Raw genomic sequence first — 21,319 nt, 5'->3', positions numbered from 1 at the left:
ATACTTTTCATTTCCTTAGAATCTATCCTTTTTAGGGACAATGTTTTAGAATTACATTCACGTAGGTTCTATGTTGCAACCCCCCAAATTAAGATTATATTTAATATTTGTTGCCAGGACCTTTTTTCTTGCTCTAGTCGTTTTTCCGCAGTGTTAATACTACTCTTAGAAATGTCAATTAAATTTTTAAACCAAGGAAATGGTAGAGACTTGGGGAGTATTTACATTTTGCATTTCTTTATACATTGTGTTTCTCTGTCTTATTTTCAGTTTTCAGAATAAAAAAGAGCTATAAAGTCTAAAGGGCTTTTGTATATGGGACAAACAGGTAGGTACAGGAGGGTTCAAGCTACAAAATACCAAAGGTGCTGTCAAATTCCTCAGACAAATCAAAGTGTCGAATGCTGTATAGACCAAAAAAAGAATGAATTGTATCTTGCATTCATTAGGGTTGTGTTCAACTCTCATTTGGCCTGAAAATGGAAGTGTTGTTTGTTTTTTCCCTACTAATTAGATATTAAAATTTCATCGAGAATTTATCTTACTCTTTTCTTTCATTGATTTTTTTTTTTTTTAAGATTTTGTTTATATGAGGGGCACCTGGGTGGCTCAGTCATTGGGCATCTGCCTTAGGCTCAGGTCATGATCCTAGGGTCCTGGGATCTAGCCCCACATAGGGCTCCCTGCTTGGCGGGGCCTGCTTCTCCCTCTCCCACTCCCCCTGCTTGTGTTCCCTCTCTTGCTCTGTCTCTCTCTGTCAAATAAATAAATAAAATCTTTAAAAAAAAAAAAAGATTTTGTTTATATGAGGGAGAGAGAGAGCATCGTGAGCAGGGAGGGGCAGGGCAGGGCACAGGGAGAAGGAGAAGCAGGCTCCCTGCTAAGCAGGGAGCCCAACATGGGGCCTAATCCCAGGATCTGAAGATCACGCCCTGAGACGAAGGCCTAAGGTGGACACTTAACCAACTGAGACACCCAGGTGCCCCCCCTTCACTGACTTCTTAGTCTATGTCTCTTCGTATGGGTTCTTCAGTGAGTTATCACAAAATGAAAGGTTTCTGTACTTGAAACTTAGGAATCTTTAATACAAATACACTATGTGAAAGTGATGTGGAGAACAAAGGTGAAAGAAATGTAGAAAAAATTTAAACTTCCTTACAACTTACAGCCCATTGACAAGTACTTGGGACAGCAGAGTGACCTTCCTTCCTCGTGGAGCTCAACCGCTTCAGTATTAATACTCTGCTAGAGGCAAAAGGCAACTTTAACTTGACCTTAGCCCAACCTCTAGGATCGTGTAAGACTTCTTTAACATATGAAAATCCCTTCAGAAACTGCCTTTATCTCTTCCTTTCCAAGATATGTTAGCAACCTTCCTCCAAACAGATGGCCCACTGATACACATTTGAAGGGTCTCATGACTAAGGATTTACTAGACAGAGGTAAATTAACTTATCCTAACAAAAACTGCCCCGAAGGTCCTAGAAACCTTGCATTTAGAGACTTAGGCTCTCTCTGAACCTCTTCCCTACTTGAAAGTGTGTAATCAGTCACTCCTCACAAGCCCAGTGCAGCTCTTTCTCCCCATAGGTCCTGTCCCTATGGTTTAATAAAATCACCTTTTTTGCACTCTTACACACACACACACCTTTTTTTGCACCAAAGACATCTCAAGAATTCATTCTTGACCATTTGCTCCCAGTGTGCCACATCAAAAGCATTTGTTTGTGGGATGCTGGGTGGCTCAGTACGATAAACGTCTGCCTTCGACTCAGATCATGATCCCAGGATCCTGAGATGGAGCCTTGTGTTGGGCTCCCTGCTCATCAGGGAATCTACTTCTCTCTCTCCCTCTGCCTCACCCCTGCTTGTGTGCTCTGGCCCTCTCCCTCTCCGTCTCTGACAAATAAATAAATAAATAAATAAATAAATAAGTGCTTGTTTGTGGGGCACCTGCGTGGCTCAGACGGTTAAGCATCCAACTCTTGATTTCAGCTCAGGTCTTGATTTCAGGATTATGTGAGTTCAAGTCCTGCACTGGGCTCCATGCTGGGTGTGGAGCCTACTTAAAAAAAAAAAAAAAAAAAAAAAAAAAGAAGTACTTGTGTAAAACTGGGTTTTACAAATGTGAGGTTTCATTGTTATTAACAAGCCATTTCTTATTCTTTCTAAAACCTAGCATTACCACTCTTCTCTAAGATGTGAATTATGAAAAAGCTAATGAGTATTGGTTAGGGATATGTAACACAGAAAGAGAATATTGCCATTGAGTCAAGGCTGGTCTGACTGACCCCAGTTCCTTCCTGGCTAACACTCTACACACCTTTATGATGTCCACATTATAGCACAAAAATGATGATAAACCCTCAAAATCCTGAACTACCAGATAGAGAATACATTATGTTTGCTATAGGTCAAGTCAACTGTACGTTACAGTATTTTGACTCTTGAAAAATTATTTAATATGGGCATATAATGGCACCTGCCTCTTAACCAAGCAATTTTATTAACCACATCTTCCTATTCTCCAGTTATCCCAGCAAAACTTCATGAAGTACTATATAGATGCCCACATATGTGGTGAGGTCCTCTCCAAAATTATCCACCAGAAAGAGGGAGCTGCTTTATACTGAAGTCTTTACAAAGTCGTATTAGAGTTCTTTCTCCCACATGTAGCTTGACAGCAAGGTACGGCCTGGAGGAAACGTGAGCATGGAAATAACCTCCGTCAGTGCTAGTTTGAAATGCTTGAAGAGGTCCCCTGCAAGAATTGCTTCAAGATAGCAAAGAAATTTAACATGAATTTCATTACTTTTTCTTCCTTACTACCAGTGTGGAGATCACTATAAACTTAAAAAAAAAAAGTACTGTAAGTGATTATGTTATAAAGATCAAGAGTAAACATGTATAAGGTGTACTATTATGCAAATAACATAATGGACGTGACAACATGGACAGCTGTTCTGGACTGAATTTTGCCCTCACTCTACCCTCTCCCCCCAATTTATTTGCTGAAGTCTTCACTCCCATGGTGACTTATTTGGAGACAGGGCTTTTAAAGAGGCAATTAAAGTTAAATGAGATCGTAAGGGTGGAGCTCTACTCCAGTAGTTCTAGTATCCTTCTAGAAAAGAAAGAAACATCTAGGGATGCATGGGCTCAGAGAAAAAGGCCATGCTCAGACATAGCAAGAAGGTGACCATCTGTAAGTCAAGGGGAGAGACCTCAGGAGAAACCAAACCTGCCAGCACCTTGCTCTTGGACTTCCAGCCTCCAGAACCAAGAGAAAATAAATTGGTGTCATTTAAGCCACCTGCTATGGCAGCTTTAGTAAACTCATACAGCATCCTCTACATACAGCCCAAACAAAGTGGATGGAAATTGACATGATGTGCCCTGGAAACCTTGCTAGATGACTCAGAGTGGCTGTGGTCACGAGCGAGAAGTGAGTGGCAAGGATGTTTGTGAAGAATTTGATTGAAATTGTTTCATAAAATAAGCATGAGAAAGCAATGTTCAAAATGTTTTTAAATATCAAAAGGTAATGTTTAACTATTTCATCTATATCCCTTTAAGTATCTTCTTGAAGGCGTTTTTAAAGTGGGGGAAATGGAAGACTACCTTGTAATTAGGATTTGTGCAGATATGGTTTTATTGTCATACTAGAATGAAGCATAGTTCTCGTATGAAGAGATATTATTTAGTATGGATGCTCAGCTCAAGTACCTGTGGAAAGAAAATGACATCATTGTGTAGAATTCACTTTATTAAAGTGAGTTTCGAACAAGTACTGTTTGGATAAGTTGGGTGGGGGTTGATCCTGTAGGTGTATAGTATGAATAGCTTATTTATTTATTTATTTATTTAATAAACATATAATATATTATTAGCCCCAGGGGTACAGGTCTGTGAATCGCCAGGTTTACACACTTCACAGCACAATAGCTTGTTTATTTTTCAATAATATATCAAGTTAGAATCCTCTCTCTTATCCCATGCCCTAGCGAGAGGGGGCCATTGTTTTCTGGTTCACAGAAAATTCTGGCATTCACTAAATATAACTGGAGATGTACAGTGATGTCTTCCCATTTCTTTTTCTTTCTGGTGTTCTTTTTTTCTCCAGAAACCATGTGAATATTTCTCCTCCTAATAAGTAACTAGTAATAGTCCCAAAAGATGTGTTTTCTTGAAGTGTTTATGATGACAACTGTCTATTCCCAAGTTCCTCAGTGAAGGTACCACACTCCTGAGAAAGGACTTCACTTTGAACTAGGACATGCTCCAAGGTGGAACTACATGAAGCCATTATTATGAAACAGGAGACACTGAAGCACAAGTTTTCTAAGCTATTTATCTCTATGACAGAACTGACAGAACGCATATGCATAGACCATCTTCTTCATAGCTTCCCTACGAGGGAGACTCCCCATCCCCCCAAATCAGAAGTCATTGCACCAATCTAAAGAGCTTTGCTTCTGAAGAGGTGAAACCTCATGAACCGCAAGACATAAATAAAAACAGGGAAATTATTTTTGCCTTGTATTAAAATAAACATGAGGAGACACATTGAAAAATAAGGAATAGATATGAAGTGAAGCATGAATTTTGGTCCAAGTGGGGATTTAGGTGCTTGTATGTTTCACGCAAGTGAACTTCAGTGCTTCCCAATCCCACCGAGTCCAGGGAATATAATGACGTGTGCACAGAGGGCGTCATTCATGTGAATAATCGCTACAGGTTAAGCTACAGCGTGTCCCCAACACGGGCAGCGTGCTCTTCCAGGGGATTCCAGTAACAACTATCACCAGTTGCTATGGGTGTCCTATTCCTGGCAGCATGCTGTGCTGTGGATGCAACAGGGGGTTAGTAAGTGCAAATTAAAGCAGTGAATATGTTGTCTATGTAGTTTTGGAAAGCAGGAGAAGGGTGGGTAGTGGGAACTTTAATTGCCTCATAACCTTAAATTACTTCCATCACACAGGTATTTCTGTGACACATACAGAAGAAGGTGAAATTTATAGAGTTACAGGCATTTATGAGAAAATAGACCAGTATATTAAATTGAATAAAATATATGCTGCTGGAAAAATTATCCTGGAGTATTTGTCAATGGCATGGGTGTCAATCCTCATGCTCACGTAGCTGCTCCTCTGGCTTTTCCTCTGTGGGGAGCTCCTCTCCGAGGCCAAGGTCAGCTGCACCATCATCTTGTCTGGCTTCTCTCCGTTCTCGGGTATGTAGCTGCCCAGGTCATTAACCTCCCCGTCGCTGTAGCTGCCCTCCAGCATGACGCCTCGAGGCTGGGGTATTCCACAGGTGCAAGGAAGCTGCCAACACAGCAAACACACACTGGGATGTGAGCTCTGCCCAGGCTCTCAGAAGAAACTGCCATCTGGTCTCCGTGACCTTTTCTCTGTTCTTTTACTCCCAGTTAGGGGCGGGGCTTGGGGAAATAATGGTGTCAGCAGGGGAACGTGCTAAAAGAGCAGGTGTCCGTTTTTGTTCCAAGTCTACGGAGCAACTCTCAGGGAACATCACATCGTGTCAGAGACCCCCCGAATGTTCCTGATCAGATAACTGTCCCGTTCCCCCTGAGGTCAGAAACTGATAGGAGCCCTGATAAAAATGTTTCTGAAAACATTATGTGTATGTAGTGTGGTGTGATGGGGTGGGGACTGAAAGGTGTAGCATCGTGGTGCTAGTTTACTCCTACTTGGTTCTAGGTTTCTGGAGGAAAGAACCATTTGACTGGACAGGAGGAAGAAAGAAAAGCCGGGTGGGAGGGAAGGTGATTCCAGAAATCACATATGAAAGAGAGGTTCCTAGAAGGGAGGATGTGCTTCCCTGGAAGTGTTTTGTTTGTTTGCTTTTTTTTTGGTTTCTTTTTTTTGTTTGTTTTTTACCCCTCTGGGTTCACAAATAATTGTTTCACCATGTTGAACTGTCATCTTGTTTTTAGCACTAAACAATGAACACCACCACGATTAAAGGGACTTTGTCTTAATTAACTTGGCTTAGCTGCTGATATGTGGCAGGCGCTAAATAAATATTTGAATGACTGAAAGATGTAGCCAGGGTAAATTTCACACTGTTTTCATGTATTATTTTGTTTGCTCTTCACACCAGCTGGTGAAGCAGGTGGAGGGGATGTCACCACCCCAATTTACAGAGAAGGTCTGACGTGCCCATGGTCCAGAGCTAGACCAGGCTCTCTATCCCCGAGCAGACCCCTCACTCGTGTTAAGGTCACCTTCTCGCGCAGCTTGCGCTCCTTGCGCTCCTGCACGGTGGTCAGGTAGTTGACAGCTGCATACTCCAGCACCGACAGGAACACGAACACGAAGCTGACCCACAGGTAGATGTCCACCGCCTTGATGTAGGAGACGCGGGGCATGGAGGCGTTCACGCCCGTGATGATGGTGGACATGGTCAGCACGGTGGTGATACCTGCGAACAGAGTGAGAAACAAGCAGTCGTTTGCCTTTGACCGAAGACCCTGGGTGGCTTCACTCCTCTGTTCTTTGTCCCTTCTGCTCCTTTCTCCTAGAGTATCTCCGTCCCTGCCCCTCTGTCTAGCAAACACCTGCTCATCTTTCAAGATTTAGCTTTCTTTTTTAAGATAGATTTATGTATTTATTTGAGAGAGCAAGAGCGAGCGAGCGAGAGAACAGCGGGAGAGGGAGAGGTAGACTCCTTGTGGAGTAGAGAGCCCTCTCTCCATGCTTGATCCCAGGACCCTGAGATCAGGGCCTGAGTCTAAGGCAGATTCTTAACCTGTTGAACCACCTAGGGACCCCTCAAAATTTGGCTTTTAGGAAGCTTCTTCTGTTCCTTCACCTCTTATACTCACCCACCCCCTCCCACCACATACTGGCCAACACCATCTGTCTCACCTTGTCCTTCCAGGAGAGCCCGCCCTAGACATTCTGGCAACAAGACATTTATTTTTCCATTCAATTGGTTAAAACAGAGATCTATAGGGGCACCCCACTGGCTCAGTCAATAGAGCCTGCGATCTTGAGGTGGTGAGTTCAAGCCCCACATTGGGCATAGAGGTTATTTTAAAAAATAAAATATATTTTTAAAGATTTTTATTTATTTGACAGAGAGAGAGAGAGATCAGGCAGAGAGGCAGGCAGAGAGAAAGGAGGAAGCAGGCTCTCTACTGAGCAGAAAGCCTGATGCGGCGCTCTATCCCAGGACGCTGAGATCAAGACCTGAGCTGAAGGCAGAGGCTTAACCCACTGAGCCACCCAGGTACCCCCCCAAAATAAAATATTTAAAAATAATAAATTAATAAATAAGTAAATAAATAAATCCGAGATTATGCATAGGAGCAGGTATATATGTATTTCTTATAACTACCTCCCCAAACGGGGGGAAAAGTATATTTCAGTACTGGTGTCCTTGCTGCTGGTGTAGGATCTTGCAGTCCTGGGCCTGTATTATCAGCAGTCAGAGCAATTCTGACAGCCAACCCAATGCCAGACTAGGCTACCCATTCAGCAAAGTTGACTTGAGGACGTGGAGGCCAATTTTATCAAGAATGATGCTGGCCTCAGCTAGGGGGGTTAGATTTTTGAAACTAGAATGTCCATTTAGCACAGGACTGTTCAAGCTATGGGACAGTTGCTAAAGGACAGGACATTTGTCAGAAGGGTGTTTGCCTGGGATTTCAGATTAAGCTCAGAACATTTGCTTGGCAAACAACTGAGTCACAGGGGACTGAGGTCACCTTAAGAGCCAGCTCCAACTCAGTGTCACTAAAACCTTGGCAGTCACCCTCCCTCCCCCCTTGAAGCCTTGGAACCACTGAGCGAGCAATGGTGGTGTGACTGAGTGGGTGTGACATTTAGGGTGGGGGAGAGAGCTGATGGCAAAGAGCTATTCACAAAATGCTTACAGAGTAGGAATTTTCAGACCTGAGTATGGGTCAGAATTACTAGGAGACCTTGTTCAAAGTGTAGGTTCTGGTCCTTTCTCAGAGATTCTGATTCTAAACTTGTAGATGAGACACGGGATTCTTTATTTTAAACAAATTCCCCCAGAGATGCCATTACAAAGATCCCTTAGGCCACCTTTGGAGAAGCCCTGTTTTATAAAGTGGTGTCCTTATGCAAATGAGCAGAAAAAGCACCCACACACCAGGACCACCGACCCCAGAACATGGTTCTAACAAAACTAAAAGGGGGTTGTTTGCACGGGCACTCGTGGGGCCCTGGAAACAGTTTTGCCACATAGGTCCTTAATAATAGTATTTGACCCGTGAATCAATAACCTGGTGTTTCCAAGTTATCATGCCAACAGGGGTGTAGAGCCAATTTGAAATGAATGGTTTCATCTGGAAGAAATTACTTGTATTTTCAAATGCCTAAAAGACACACTTGAGATGTTCCTTACCTAAAGGGACTCTGGCGGGCACAGCTCTGCGGTCAATCCAGAAGGAGACCCAGGACAGCATGACCATCAGGGTGGCCGGAAAGTAAGTTTGGAGCAAGAAAAAGAAGATGTGGCGTCGCAACGTGAAGTTAATGTACAGACGGTTGTACCAGCCTGGGGGACACAAGGAAGAAAAGATACCAAACATCATTGCAGCTGACCTCCTGCACACAACCCATTCTGTTCTGGGACTCAAAAATCCCTAGACACTTCCTTGGAAACTTGCCAGACATTTACAGAGAGGAAATAAAACCAGTGGGAGTGATTATATGATAACCTACGCCACATGGTGAGTCCCTCTCCAGACATCTTTGGCCCCTGTCTTGTTCATAAAGGAAGCCCCTTGAGAAGGCCATTTAAGACTCCTGTTACTCATTGTTTGGGGCAGAGCCCAGTAATGTCACCGTCACTTGGTTGCTTGTTAGAAATGCAGACTCTCAGCCCCACCCCCCGGATTTACTGTATCAGAATCTCCTTTTAACAATATTTGCCAGATGACTTATCTGCATGATAAAGTTTGAGAAACATTTATTTAAACAAGCCCCTTTGGATTTCTTTATGGAGGCAAATGTTTTAAAGTTAAAATACCACGCTAACCCAAACATTGCATTTAGGAACAGTAAATGATCACAGGCTCAGCATGCTTTAGCTCTGCTCTTACATCCTGTACAAGGAGAAAATATGCATGGAGGCGTTCAAAGGAACAGGAGAAAGATGGAAGGAAAAGGAAAAAGCAGGATAAACCCAGGAAGGCAAGGTCTGAACATGAAATGGAGACTTGGCAACTTTAACTTGAATCCCTGGCATCCTGGACAATTATAATACAGTGCTTGTCACTGTAGAGCAGTCCCAGAAAGAGACTGTGGAGGCACTGTGGACTGACTGTCTGCCCCCCCACACCTCCCCACCCCCCACCCACCTAAATTTGTATGTTGAAACCTAATCCTCAACATGATGGTATTTGGAGGTGGGGCCTTCGGAAGTGATTACGTCACGAGTGGGATTAGTGACCCCATAAAAGAGACCCCAGATTGTTCCCTTGCACCTTCTCCCATGTGAGGACACAGCAAGAAGGTGGCTGTCTATGAACTGGGAAGCGGGCTCTCATCAGACACTGACTCTGCCAGCATCTTGATCTTGGACTTACCAGCCTCCAGAATTGTGAGAAGTAAATTTCTCTTTATTTCTGAAGTTGCCCGGTCTATGGTCTTTTTGTGATAGCAGCCCAAAGAGACTAAGACAAGAGGAAGTGTCAGAATGCTAAGGATGAAGTGGGGGTCCCCTGAAAAACCAAGACTCCTGAGTGATGTATACAGAAGGTGGGGTATATTGGATTGCCATGATATGCTGGGAGTAAAGCAGTGCCCTCTGCTACAGATAAGAAGACTTAAAAGGTTGTACTTCCTGTGCAGTCGTGCAATGTTTTGGCAAAAGAAACCACATAAAGACAGGCGCTTGGGTAGCTCAGGCGGCTAAGCATCCTACTCTTGATCTCAGCTCAGGTCTTGAACTCAGAGTCGTGAGTTCAAGCCTTACGTTGGACCCCACGCTGAGCTTAGTAAAAAAAAAGAAAGAAAAAGAAAAGAAACTACATAAAGGTTTGAATAACATCATCCTAAAGCTGATTAATCAAGACTGGGGTAAGGGTTAGAGAGAGCTGTTCACCTCAGCCGCCAGGAGGAAGAGCACAGAACATGCCCCCAGGCCAGGAGAGGGGGCAAGCCCATTCAGAGCAAGCAAGGAGGGTGCCAAGGTTATAAAGTGGACCTGTGCAAGCAGTATAGCTAAGCGAGAATTCATTCCAGAAAAAAAGAGAGGGAGGGAAGATTAATTGAGTACAGAAATCAGAATAACCCTGATTCTCAGGGTTATTTCAGAAATCAGAAATTGAGTAATTGAGAACAGAAATCAGCAGAGCTAAAATAGAACAGTTTCTTGCCTACAGAGGAGGGGGTTCTGGGAATCCTATCTGGGGTGAAATGCCAGCTGCTAAGCTTGGAAATGACTGGCTCAAACGAATCTCCTCACCTGGCTGATGTCTGAGTCTTTACTAATATTCTCTAGATTATCACTTCCAGATGCTTTGGTGGTATCCAAAAAGCACCTCTCCCCCATGCTTGCCACCCCCTCGACCTGATTTAGGATTTCCATCTTTGGCTTCAAATCCAGGTGGCACAGGCAATGCTCCCTTGACAACCCACTGACACCTTTCCTAAAAGAGAGGATGACCCACCCAGCCAGGCTAGCGCTGACCACCCCCCACCCAGGCCCCACCTGCCCCCACCTGTACTGCTGTAGAAGGCCAGTTTAGTGGTGGTGTGGAATTCTTGAATGAGGAACTGGGAGAGCGAGATCCGTTCATCCGTCTTTAAGGAGTCGTTGCCCTTTTTCCAGTACAGCATGAGGTCATCCTCCGTGTAGGCATCTGAAAAGACAGGAGACAGCATCAGGCGCAGGTACGAGGGGGTGGGAAGCCAGGCCTGTCTGTGGTGCTCCGCAGGGGGCAGCTCCACATCTCCCACCTGAACTATTGAGTTGGGAGTAAGAGAGGTGAATAAACAAGCCGCAGTTTAGATGAAGCAAAACAACATTTTTAAAAAGACAAATAAGGGTGCCTGGGGGGCTCAGTGCGTTAAGCCTCTGCCTTCAGCTCAGGTCATGATCTCAGGATCCCGGGATCAAGTCCCCTCAGGATCCTGGGATCAAGTCCTGCATCCTGCTCTCTGCTCAGCAGGAAGCCTGCTTCCTCCTCTCTCTCTCTGCCTGCCTCTCTGCCTACTTGTGATCTCTCTCTGTCAAATAAATAAATAAAATCTTAAAAAAAAAAAAAAGACACAAATGAATTCTCCCTAGTCTTCCAGAAGTCATCAGAGCAAAGCCCTCGAGCCTCAATGCTCCTAATTCCTGCAAAAGTGTTCACCCCACAATGTAACCTGCCATTTATTAAGTTAACACGAATGAATCTGCTATACCCTTATAGAGCAGAAATGGTGAAATTGTGGCAAAACTGCCTTAGCTAGGCTGATTTAGCCCTTTCTTTTCTCCTTCCGAAGCATGGTAATGCATCCGTTGATGGCGAATATCTTTAAATACTCAAGGTAAAGGGACTGTGTTCTAACAAGAAAGGACTCACAAAGTGATGCAAGAGAACACAAGTCCCTTCTCTGCAGGCTTCCAGTTGCTCCTACCCAGGGTAAAATCACAGAGATTCCCTCAGAAGGACCACACCCTCTGGCGCTGCCACGCCCTTGACCCTCACCCACTTTAGTGGGCACACACGGGACTCCAGCTGAGCAAACCTACCAGCAGCCTGGACAGACCTGAGGCAAAAACCTAACAGCGGCCACTCCAGCCTGCCCACGTGTTCAGCAGTTGTTCTGGAGCTCCCTGATGCCCTATTTTATTCCTCTGTTTTATTCTATATCTTACCCTTGACCCGTGTGAGGATTGGTTTTACGTATCCACTTGGCTGGGCTGGAGCACCCAGTTATTCAATCGAACACTAATCTAGGTGTTGCTCTGAAGATGCTTGGTAGACCAGATGCCTACAATCGGTTCACTTGAAATAAAGGAGATGATCCTTTTTCTGATCTGATCAGTTGAAAAGCTTTAAGAGCAGATTTGAGGTTTCCCCAAGAAGAAGAAATTCTGCAAGTGGAAGGCAGGCTCAGGTCCCACCCGGGGGTTCCCAGCTTGCTCTTCCGACCAGCACAGACTTGCCTCGCCAGCTCCCATGCTCGCACAATTCCTTGCCCTTAATATCTCTTACTGTGTATCTCCAATATTCTGTTTCTCTGTGCATCCTACCTGATGCAGCCTGGAATGCACATTCCCGATGGAGCTAGCTGGGTGTGCTAGGGAAAGCAAGGGACTGGAGCCAATGAGTTAAGTCCTTAGAGCTATGTCCTCAGGCCAGTTATGTCCCTCCATGTAGAATGGAAATAATAGTAACCTTCTCCTGGGAGCTGCTGAGGGTGAAATGACTGCAGGTGGGAAGCCACTATGTGGTGGGTAGTTCAGTTTCTCCCTTGGTCCTGGGATTTATTACTCCCTTTTTCCACATTCAGTGCCCTATGCAGGTGTCCATTTGACCTCTGCATCAACATGCCTGCCCTCCTCCACCCCAGATGACTTGGGCCAGGAGATCGCTGACTCACTGCCACAAATGCAGGTAGGCTACAAAGGTGCCCTGGGCCAAAGAGATTCCTCCCTAGGGCTTGGTCACCAGCCAGGAAGGGCCAGTGGGTGGGTGCTGGTATTCGCTTGGGAGGAGTGGACAGTTGGAATTATGGGAGAGTCCAGACTGTGCCCATCAAAGGAAGTATTTGGGCAAAGACTGAAAAACAGAGCAGTGGTGTAGAGACCTGGAGATGCAAGCAAGTAGTTCTTGACGCTGCCTCAGCCTTGCTTTTCCCAGAGCTTGGCTCTTAACCTGGGCAGAGCATCCATGTGTGCAAGGGTCCTGAGGCCCCTCAGTTGTGCCTGAGGCTCTCAAGGGCCACCTGCGCTCACCTGGGCAATTCCCACAGGCAATTGTTACAAACATGTTTTTGGCATGAAATCTCTTCTTCAACAGAAATCTTTTTCAGAGGAATAATAAAAACAGATCAAAATGAGCTCATACATTGGACACCAGGTAGAAATAGCTGCACATGGAGACCCAGATTTGCTGAGCCCTCTACCACCACCCCCCAAGCTATTGCCCAGGTTCCCACAGAACCAAGTTTAAAACCATTACCTTAGCACCATTAAAAGGATCTATTATAGGAATGGAGGTTTTAGCCCCAAATTTGCTCCTGATTTTCAAAATTACTCTGCACTTAGCTTTAATCTAAAAAAATCACTGAAAACAATCACTAGCCATGAATGAGGGGACTATGCTGTTCCTGCTAACTGAGAGCGGTGTTGGGAATTACTTGGGTTTTGTGGGCTTCTGTCTGGGACAGTCTACTCACAGCTTTCAATCTCAAGGGAGCACGTTTGTGTGTCCAGGGGAAATCGGCTGAAGTCCATGTTGCACATTGCAGTCACTGTAACCCTACAAGCAAAAAGACAAAAATTCAAAATTTCGGAGGCTGCAAAATACAAATGCAGAATGATAAACAGAAAAGGACTGTGCTTCCTTCTGGTAGAACTGCCTCCTTATAATTTATAAACAAGGTGTCAAGATTTAGATAAGTAGCTTAGGTATGATAAAGTCATCATAGTACTCAGGGTTCTATGTTTAACTCCAGAGTGTCTCTACCAACTTCTATCATCTTCAACCATATTAACGGTATTAACATATTGACGTATAAGCATATTAATGATATTAATGATATACGATCTCAATCGATATAAAAATGTGAAATTAAAAACTCCTATGATATTGTTTCTTAGAAGAAACCATAGGAGTATATATTGTTTTTGGTTTTAGATAAATTCAATTTTTTTCTTCTTTTATTGATTTTACCCATATTTAATATTTGTATTCAACATATCAGAAATAATATGAATGAAACACTTCTGGCAGTGGCCAAATGGGGAACTTTTTGTTTTTTTGCAAAGTTGCTATTTTTATATTGATAATAATATCTCCTACTGGGCATCGGTGTTTTTAGTGGATAATTCCACGGAGATCATAATAATGAAAAAACACTGAAACCTTTTTTGTACCAGCATACAAACACTTCCTGGCATCTGGTGGTTTTGTTTCAGAGTTTACATGGGAAAATGGGCTTCTGCATCAAAGGGAAAACAAACACAGATCATTAGTCATAGACGAAAGATCGCCCATCCCATGGGGAATCTCATGGCAGGACATGATTAAGAGTTATTGGCTGATACTGAACAAACTATTTTTCCTTCAACCACACACACACACACACAAAATTGCTATGTATAAGTTGTAGAAACTGTCTGGATGATTCATGGCCAAAAGGAAAAAAAAATCACTTTTAATTAAAATGAAAATTTCAAGGGAAAGAGCTTTCTTGAAACTGAATTATAAAATATCTGCCTTTATTTTCCCCATTCCAGTTGGGTATGGAATAGTTGTATTCTCAAAGGGATTTTCTATTGCTGGCAGCTGGGTAGCCTTATCTCCTCTGGAAATCCTGATAAACAGGGTGTCTTGAGTAGAGAGGAGTCAGGATAGCAGCTGACTTGGAACACCTAATGGGTGGACTTCCATTTCTACTATGCCTAATGGCATCCCCAACAAGAAACAAACTAGAAACTAAGTTTGGTGACTTAGAGCTAATGAAATCTCAAATGCAGGAAGATTTTGCTATCCACAAAAGGACTGAATGTCTCTTCTCTTTGTATCAGAAACAGATATTTTTAGAATCACAGATACCAGACTGGTTCTTTGCACCCTGACTTGATATTTTTTCAACCTGTAACTCACATACCACACATTAAACAAGCACAGTTTGTGATTTAATCCGTACTATGTTTATATTTGTTTCTCCGTATCTCATTAAATTGATTTATTGGGGAGCACCTGGGTGGCTCAGTCGGGTAAGTGTCCCGTCTTGATTTCAGCTCAGGTCCTGATCTTAGGGTAGTGAGATCGAGCCCCTCGTTGGGCTTTGTGCTGGCATGAAGCCTGCTTAAGATTCTCTCTCTTTCCCTCTACTTCTGCTCCCCTCCATTTTTTTTTTTTTTTTAATTCATTGGCTCTTCCCTTGTCTTGGATGGAAACTTGGCACACCCTGTGATTTTTTTTTTTGCTTATGTTTCAAGTAATGTCAAAACCCTTGTAGGTAACAAAGCATGTCTCAATTCAAAAATGAAAAGAATTTGGTCCAAGATATTAAGCAGCACTTCAAAGTTGATTCACATTAAGACTTCCACTCCTCCTCCTGGCTAAGTTATGAAGTTGACATTTGAGTGGTCAATTCCTGCCCATCTCTGCTCAGGCGGAAGTGACGGGAGGCAGGACAATTCCTTGGTAGGTGGCTTCGTGCTCTCTTCTTGACGCTCTCTGGTAACCATGCTCTACATGGTTGAAGCTGATTCCTTACTTTCCTGGGTTCTTCATTTCCCCTGCTGGACCCCTCCAGGCTTCAGGGCTGTCTTAACCAGTCTCAACTCCCCACGCTGGCTCTTGGTTTACCCACCTGCTGTCCCTTCTACACACACCCAACTATTCCCAGCAACCCGGGGATACAGACTGGCCCCACCACACCCTCAGGGTGTTTAGATGGCTCTTCTCTTGCTCTCCGACTGCACAACATCCCCCCCTGGTAGGCACACATGTTCCAAGCTCTTGGAGAAATGCCAGGAAAGGCTCATGCCCACAGCTCTCTCCCAAGAACAATCTTACAAATCTTTTCCTCAGCCCGCAATCAGGACTCTTTTTTTTTTTTTCCACTTAAAACAAACCTATGATTTTATTTGTGATGAAAAATCAAAGCATCTGTTTTTAGCCACAAGGGGGCTCATGGACAACTTTGATTCTGAACACACAGGAGATTTTCCACTTCCTTGCTTCTTATGTAGCGCCTCTGTGATCACAAGCAGCGTGTGCTGGGCTAGACTTCATCTGGCTCAGGATTTTATAAGAAATAGGAAATCATACTTAAATTATAAGTGTATGGGATTTATAACAGAAAGTATCACATAGGGGCACCTGGGTGGCTCAGTTGGCTAAGCGACTGCCTTCGGCTCAGGTCATGATCCTGGAGTCTCCGAATCGAGTCCCACATCAGGCTCCCAGCTCAGCCAGGAGTCTGCTTCTCCCTCTGACCCTCGCCCCTCTCATGCTCTCTCTCACTCTCTCTCAAGTAAATAAATAAAATCTTTTTTTTTTTTTAAGTATCACATAGATTATTTTACTTGTGACTCATATGTTCTACATCCTTTTATCAGCCATGTTTATAGCAAGCATACATCCACCCCAGCCAACCAGTTGTTAAACATTCACCAGCACACCAGTGATCACATGCCTTATGGTCTAGTCTTTTGTGTCCCTGGTAGTGCCATCAGGTTGTGATGTTTTGTGGGTGGTTTTGGAGTTGTAGGATGCCTCGACAGCCTGCCTCAGATGGGAGGACTCCAGGAAGAACCACCTCAACACGGCTGGGGGAAGGGATTTTACGTCCTTGACCCTCCTGAGCACTTCTATGGCAGAAGGCATCTCAAGCTATGGGGAGGAAAACCCCATACCTCCACTCTGTGTCTAGTAACTAATTGTTTAGATCCCAAGCCAGAGTGAGTCCTGAGGGATCATCATAAATATTCCTTTGGAGGGTGGAGGCAGAAATTCAGCTTCAACGCTGCCCTCTTTGACTCAAAAGATACACCATGCTCCTGTCCAGGCATCCCTTACTTAGACACTGGTATATGGATTCATCTTTACCGGAACAAAGTCTTTAAAACTGAAATGCACCAGGGCACCTGGGGGGCTCAGTCTGTTAAGCATCTGCCTTCAGCTCAGGTCATGGTCCCAGGGTCCTGGGATCGAGTCCTCTGTCGGGTTCTCAGCACAGCGGGGAGTCTGCTTCTCCCTCTCCCCTCCCCCTACTCATGCTCCCTCTCACTATCTACACCCCCTGAATAAATAAATAAAATCTTAAAAAAACTGAAATGCACCATGAGCACAGCACAGGAGGAGTAAATCACAATAAACAGAGCCCCTTCTCCATGAAGGCCTGCGGCTCATCTGAACGCGTCCTCCCCAGTGGGACCATGAGTTCCTAAACCATGAGTTTCTAAAGCTGGCCGAGCAGTAAACGCCAGGCTGCGGCACCTGTGTTGAAGGAACGCTTCCCCAGGTCAGTCATAAATCAGCACTTGAACATTTCTAAGGTCTCTGAACTCCTAAGAAAAAAGGCCTATATTCTTCCTATGTTAAAAGTGATGCTCAGAAGACCATTCAAAGTCATAAAGCGGCCCAACTTGTGGTGAGAAAGGATAGCAAACATGCCTGTGGCTGGCGCGGTAAGGAAAGAGAATTTCTTTTAGCCCAAGTTCTAAGGTATACCTGAAAGATGGGAATTGAGACATCTAAGGAGGCAAGTCTTTCAGAAGAACACATTATCTATTTCGCTGCCTCCCACTAGAGGCCAAATAAATACAACTCAATAAAACTTGGATCGAAGTTTTTAAATTAAAATATAACCTGCAGGGTAAGGCATAAATCATAAGCATCAGCTTGCAAAATTTCCACAAATGTGTTTTTGAGACTAAATAATTTCTTACAGTTTTTTTCTCCCGCATAAAATAGCTTTCCCTTGACGTAGGGAACGTGGTGCCTCCTGAGACGTTATATACTTGCTATCTGGTGGTGGGTATGAAGCAGGGCATGGACTTCATGGAGCACTGGGTGTTACCCGAAAACAATGAATCATGGAACACTACATCAAAAACTAATGATGTATGGCGACTAATAGAACACAATTAAAAAAAATGTAAAAAGTAAAAATAAAAAGAAGAAAACCAAAACAACCACCACCAAAAAAACTAGCTATTCAAAGCCAAAAAGCAAAACTGCCCTTGCAGGTAGAGGAACGCTCTGCTTTCCCGCCCTGCTTCAGGAGCGAGAGGACCTCCAGGAAAAGAGGCAGCCTTACCGCAGGCTGTAGAGCACGGTCCCGTCGGGCTGCACCCGCAGCATGACATTGTCCGTGGTGGTGTCGTGGATGAAGGAACGCTTGGAGTGCACGAAAAACATGTCTGGGACCCAGATCTTCTTCACTAGCCGGCCGTCAAACGTCATGCTGAGGTTGTTGGTGCTGGGGAAGGACAGCCTCTCGTCCTTCCAGTAGTGTCTCAGGTAGAGGGTCATCGTGAAGTCCTGGAGGGGAGGGGCAGAGAGGGGAACCACACACAGTGAAACTACTGGGTGTCAGCAGGATCCTGGGCACCCCATGGAGCCGTCACCCAGCTGGGGATGAAACCGCAGAGACATAGAGGTCTTGCCTCCGGTCCCTGGGGTTTGCTGCGGTAAGAGGACTGCAGGGGAGGGACTCAGCCAGATGCTTCTAGCAAAATCCATGTCCCTGAGTCCCAACCCATCCCCTGGCATCTGTCTCCCCCCTGACAAGGTGCTGCTGCCAGCACTGCTGACCCTCAGTGTGTTGGGGAGGTGTAGGAGGAAGGGAGGGCTAGATGAGCACCCCAGCTTCTTGGCCCCTCAGCTGAGATAGCCTGGAGCCATGTTCTTTGCTGATTCTCAGAGTTTTCCTAATGGGACTGAGGTTCACAGCAGTGACCGGCTTGAGGACACGGGACTTTTCCCTTCCTCCCCATCCCTGTCTCACCTTGCCCTACGCTCTTCGTGGGTTTGGGGGGATCATCCCCCAAATAAACTACTTGTGCTAGAATGCTTCTCTCAAGTCTGCCTTTTGGAGACCCCCAGACTATGTGAGGCTGTAACCAGTCCTGTAAGTCAGGGAGTTGTAGAACATTCCATTTTCCCACCTAAACCCACTGAAGAGGGGGAAAAAAAAAAAAAAAAAAAAAGGACCCTTTTCAGCAGTTCTGCATTTCCACAGCCAGATACAGGATCTCCAGTTGTGGAATATCTGGCTACATGACTGCAACCTTGGATCCTACTGTCTGTTGGAGAGCTTTTGCCCAGAGTACACATGCCAGGGGAAAGAGCCTAGGCACTGAAGGGAGATCAACTTTGGCATCCAGCTCTGTGTCATACCAACTGGAGGCTTTTGGCAAGTGTCTTTTTTTTTTTTTTTTATGATCAGTAGACACCTTTATTTCGTACAATCACTTCTTTTATACCTTCTACTTTGTTTTTTTTCTTTTTGTTTTTGATTGGCAAGTGTCTTCACCTTCCTCGCCCAACTGTAAAATGAGTGTGGGCATTCCCACGGCTCGGGGAGTTGTGAGACCCTGTGAATTCTGGCGTGTCGACCTCCCGGCCCAGCACAGGCCCCGTGTGACTCCACGTGCTCACAGCCCCGGCCACAGAGGCGCTTACCATGTCGACTTCTGAGATGCTGTCCAGGCTCTCCACCTGCACATCCACACCCACAGGAATGGCCGGACCTGCAAATGGGGCATGGCAAGACATTGATCCCTTTTGCTTGCATTTTTACTACAGGCAGGAAGAGCATCCCCCCTGGAACCCGTTTCCTCCGCTTCCTGCCGGATTTGAAGGTTTGGCGTCCCCACATGTCAAGCTGAAGTGAAACCAGAAATCAGAGGTTTGAATCCTGGGGCTGGTTCCCTGGAATATTCCAACAAAGAGCTTTTGTTTGTTTGTTTTTAAGTTTTTTGTCTGAATCATTCAGGTGATTCTAAGGAGAAGGTTTCTATGAAACTTTCTTCTCTGGTTACACGTGCTCATGGAAAGCTACAGGGGATGACCTAGCTCAAAGCTGGGTCTGATCTGAGGAGTGACTCCTAGCACGGGGTCGTCCGCACTGTTCTTTATATCTGCCTCCTGATTCTGTCATGGAAGTCAATGCCTCTGTCTGGCCCTGAGGCACCCAGAACCAAAGCCACAGGCAGGCCATTCGCCAAGCCTACAGATTTGTATCTTCACCGCATGACAGAGTCGCTTGCAAGGGAAATGTGAGGCATCAGGGTGGCCTGGAAACATTAGAATCTTTTTTTTTTTTTTCCATTTCTAGGCCACGAAAACATAATATTCATCAAAAGAAGGAAAGCATTATCAAGGGAATAGATTGCTGCCCCTTCCCCCGCTGGATGTGGGCAAGCATGGGCCACACTTGGATTATCCTAGATGGAGGCAGGTTTGGATCCAACAGCAACAGGTTACAGATTTGATAGTGACTCCCTTCTAGAACCTGTTTATTCTTTGGGTGAATGCGGCTGGGAGAAATAAAAACATGAGGACGATTTCTGAAACAAATATTTTATTCCAGGAAGAAACCCATATGGATGAAAACCCTATTTGACACAGAAGGGGCTGAAATCTGCCAGCTGCAGGCTAAGCAGACAGCCCTCTGCACTAGATCATTATTTTCTCAAGCTATTTTCATTTAATTAAACCCAGCAGACCGCAGTCTGCCCTCGGATTGACACCCGAGTTCCGTCTGCCAGCTCCCAGATGAGCGCAAATTTTGTCCAAGGTTGTTATTTCAGAGCATTTTCAGGAGGCAGCTTTGGGCTGCGGTGGCCCAGTCTTCCCCTGGCCCTTCCCACAGCCAGCTGCTGACCTCACCGATCCCCAGCCTTCCTTGTCAGGAGCAGCGGCCTGAGGAGAGCTCAGCTAGCTTGCCTGGAAATGGGCAGGGCTGGGCAGGGACGATACCCAGAAGACCTGTGGGCTCCATCTTGGCCCCCAAGCATAATGGAGGCACCTGATTGGGGGAGAACAAAGCATGTGTGGTCCCTTGGTTTGGCCTCTACCCGTGGACAGTCGGACAGACCCCACCACGAGTGTTTGTCTCATACCTCCAAAGCCGGGCCTCATGCTGAAATCATGGTCGTCTATCCTCAGAAGCTGCTCTGACTTGGTCAGTGGCGATTTGGTGATATCAGGGCTTCGCTTCAGAATGGTGCTGCCAAGGCGGGGAGAAACAGGTTCATCACAGATTCCAATCAAGACAGATAAAAAAAAATTTTTTTTCAGCCAGATTCGATTGTGACAGGTTTGGTGGGTTGTGTTATTTCTCCTTTTATAAGCTATTGGATAGCCTTGCCTCCTCTCTCCAGCTTTCTGGATTAATGAGCTCACCCGGCAGGTCCAAGACCGGGTTTAGAATCATAACTGAGGGGCTTTAAAAAGTGTCAATGCCCAGAGCCCACCTCAGAGATTTGGATATGGCTGTTCTGGGAATAGGGCCTGGCAGTTGGCATTTATAAAAGGCTTCCCAGATTATTTTATTATTTATTTTATTTATTTTAAGATTTTTATTTATTTATTTGAGAGAGAGAGAGAGAGAGCACATGAGAGAGAGCATGAGTG

The 21,319-nt window shown here is 44.9% G+C and overlaps 1 protein-coding gene across 1 annotated transcript in view; it reads right to left on the bottom strand.

The window, feature by feature from the left end:
- Positions 1–3,902: 3,902 nt before the first annotated feature.
- The window catches only part of GABRR1 (gamma-aminobutyric acid type A receptor subunit rho1), a 31,931-nt gene continuing 14,514 nt past the window's right edge, over positions 3,903–21,319 (bottom strand). Inside the window, exons 2-9 of the mRNA XM_004766917.3 lie at positions 20,806–20,912; positions 19,364–19,431; positions 17,997–18,220; positions 13,395–13,477; positions 10,724–10,864; positions 8,401–8,553; positions 6,251–6,447; positions 3,903–5,327 (exon numbers count right to left, since the gene is read on the bottom strand). Coding sequence (XP_004766974.1) covers positions 5,034–5,327; positions 6,251–6,447; positions 8,401–8,553; positions 10,724–10,864; positions 13,395–13,477; positions 17,997–18,220; positions 19,364–19,431; positions 20,806–20,912 — 1,267 coding nt within the window. The 3' untranslated portion in view covers positions 3,903–5,033. The remainder of the gene's footprint in view (positions 5,328–6,250; positions 6,448–8,400; positions 8,554–10,723; positions 10,865–13,394; positions 13,478–17,996; positions 18,221–19,363; positions 19,432–20,805; positions 20,913–21,319) is intronic.

The sequence above is a fragment of the Mustela putorius genome, unplaced genomic scaffold (genome assembly GCF_011764305.1).
Source record: "Mustela putorius furo isolate JIRA1106 unplaced genomic scaffold, ASM1176430v1.1 tig00000166_pilon_pilon_pilon, whole genome shotgun sequence".
Classification (NCBI taxonomy): Eukaryota; Metazoa; Chordata; class Mammalia; order Carnivora; family Mustelidae; genus Mustela; species Mustela putorius.
This window is presented reverse-complemented; position numbering and strand designations above follow the sequence as displayed.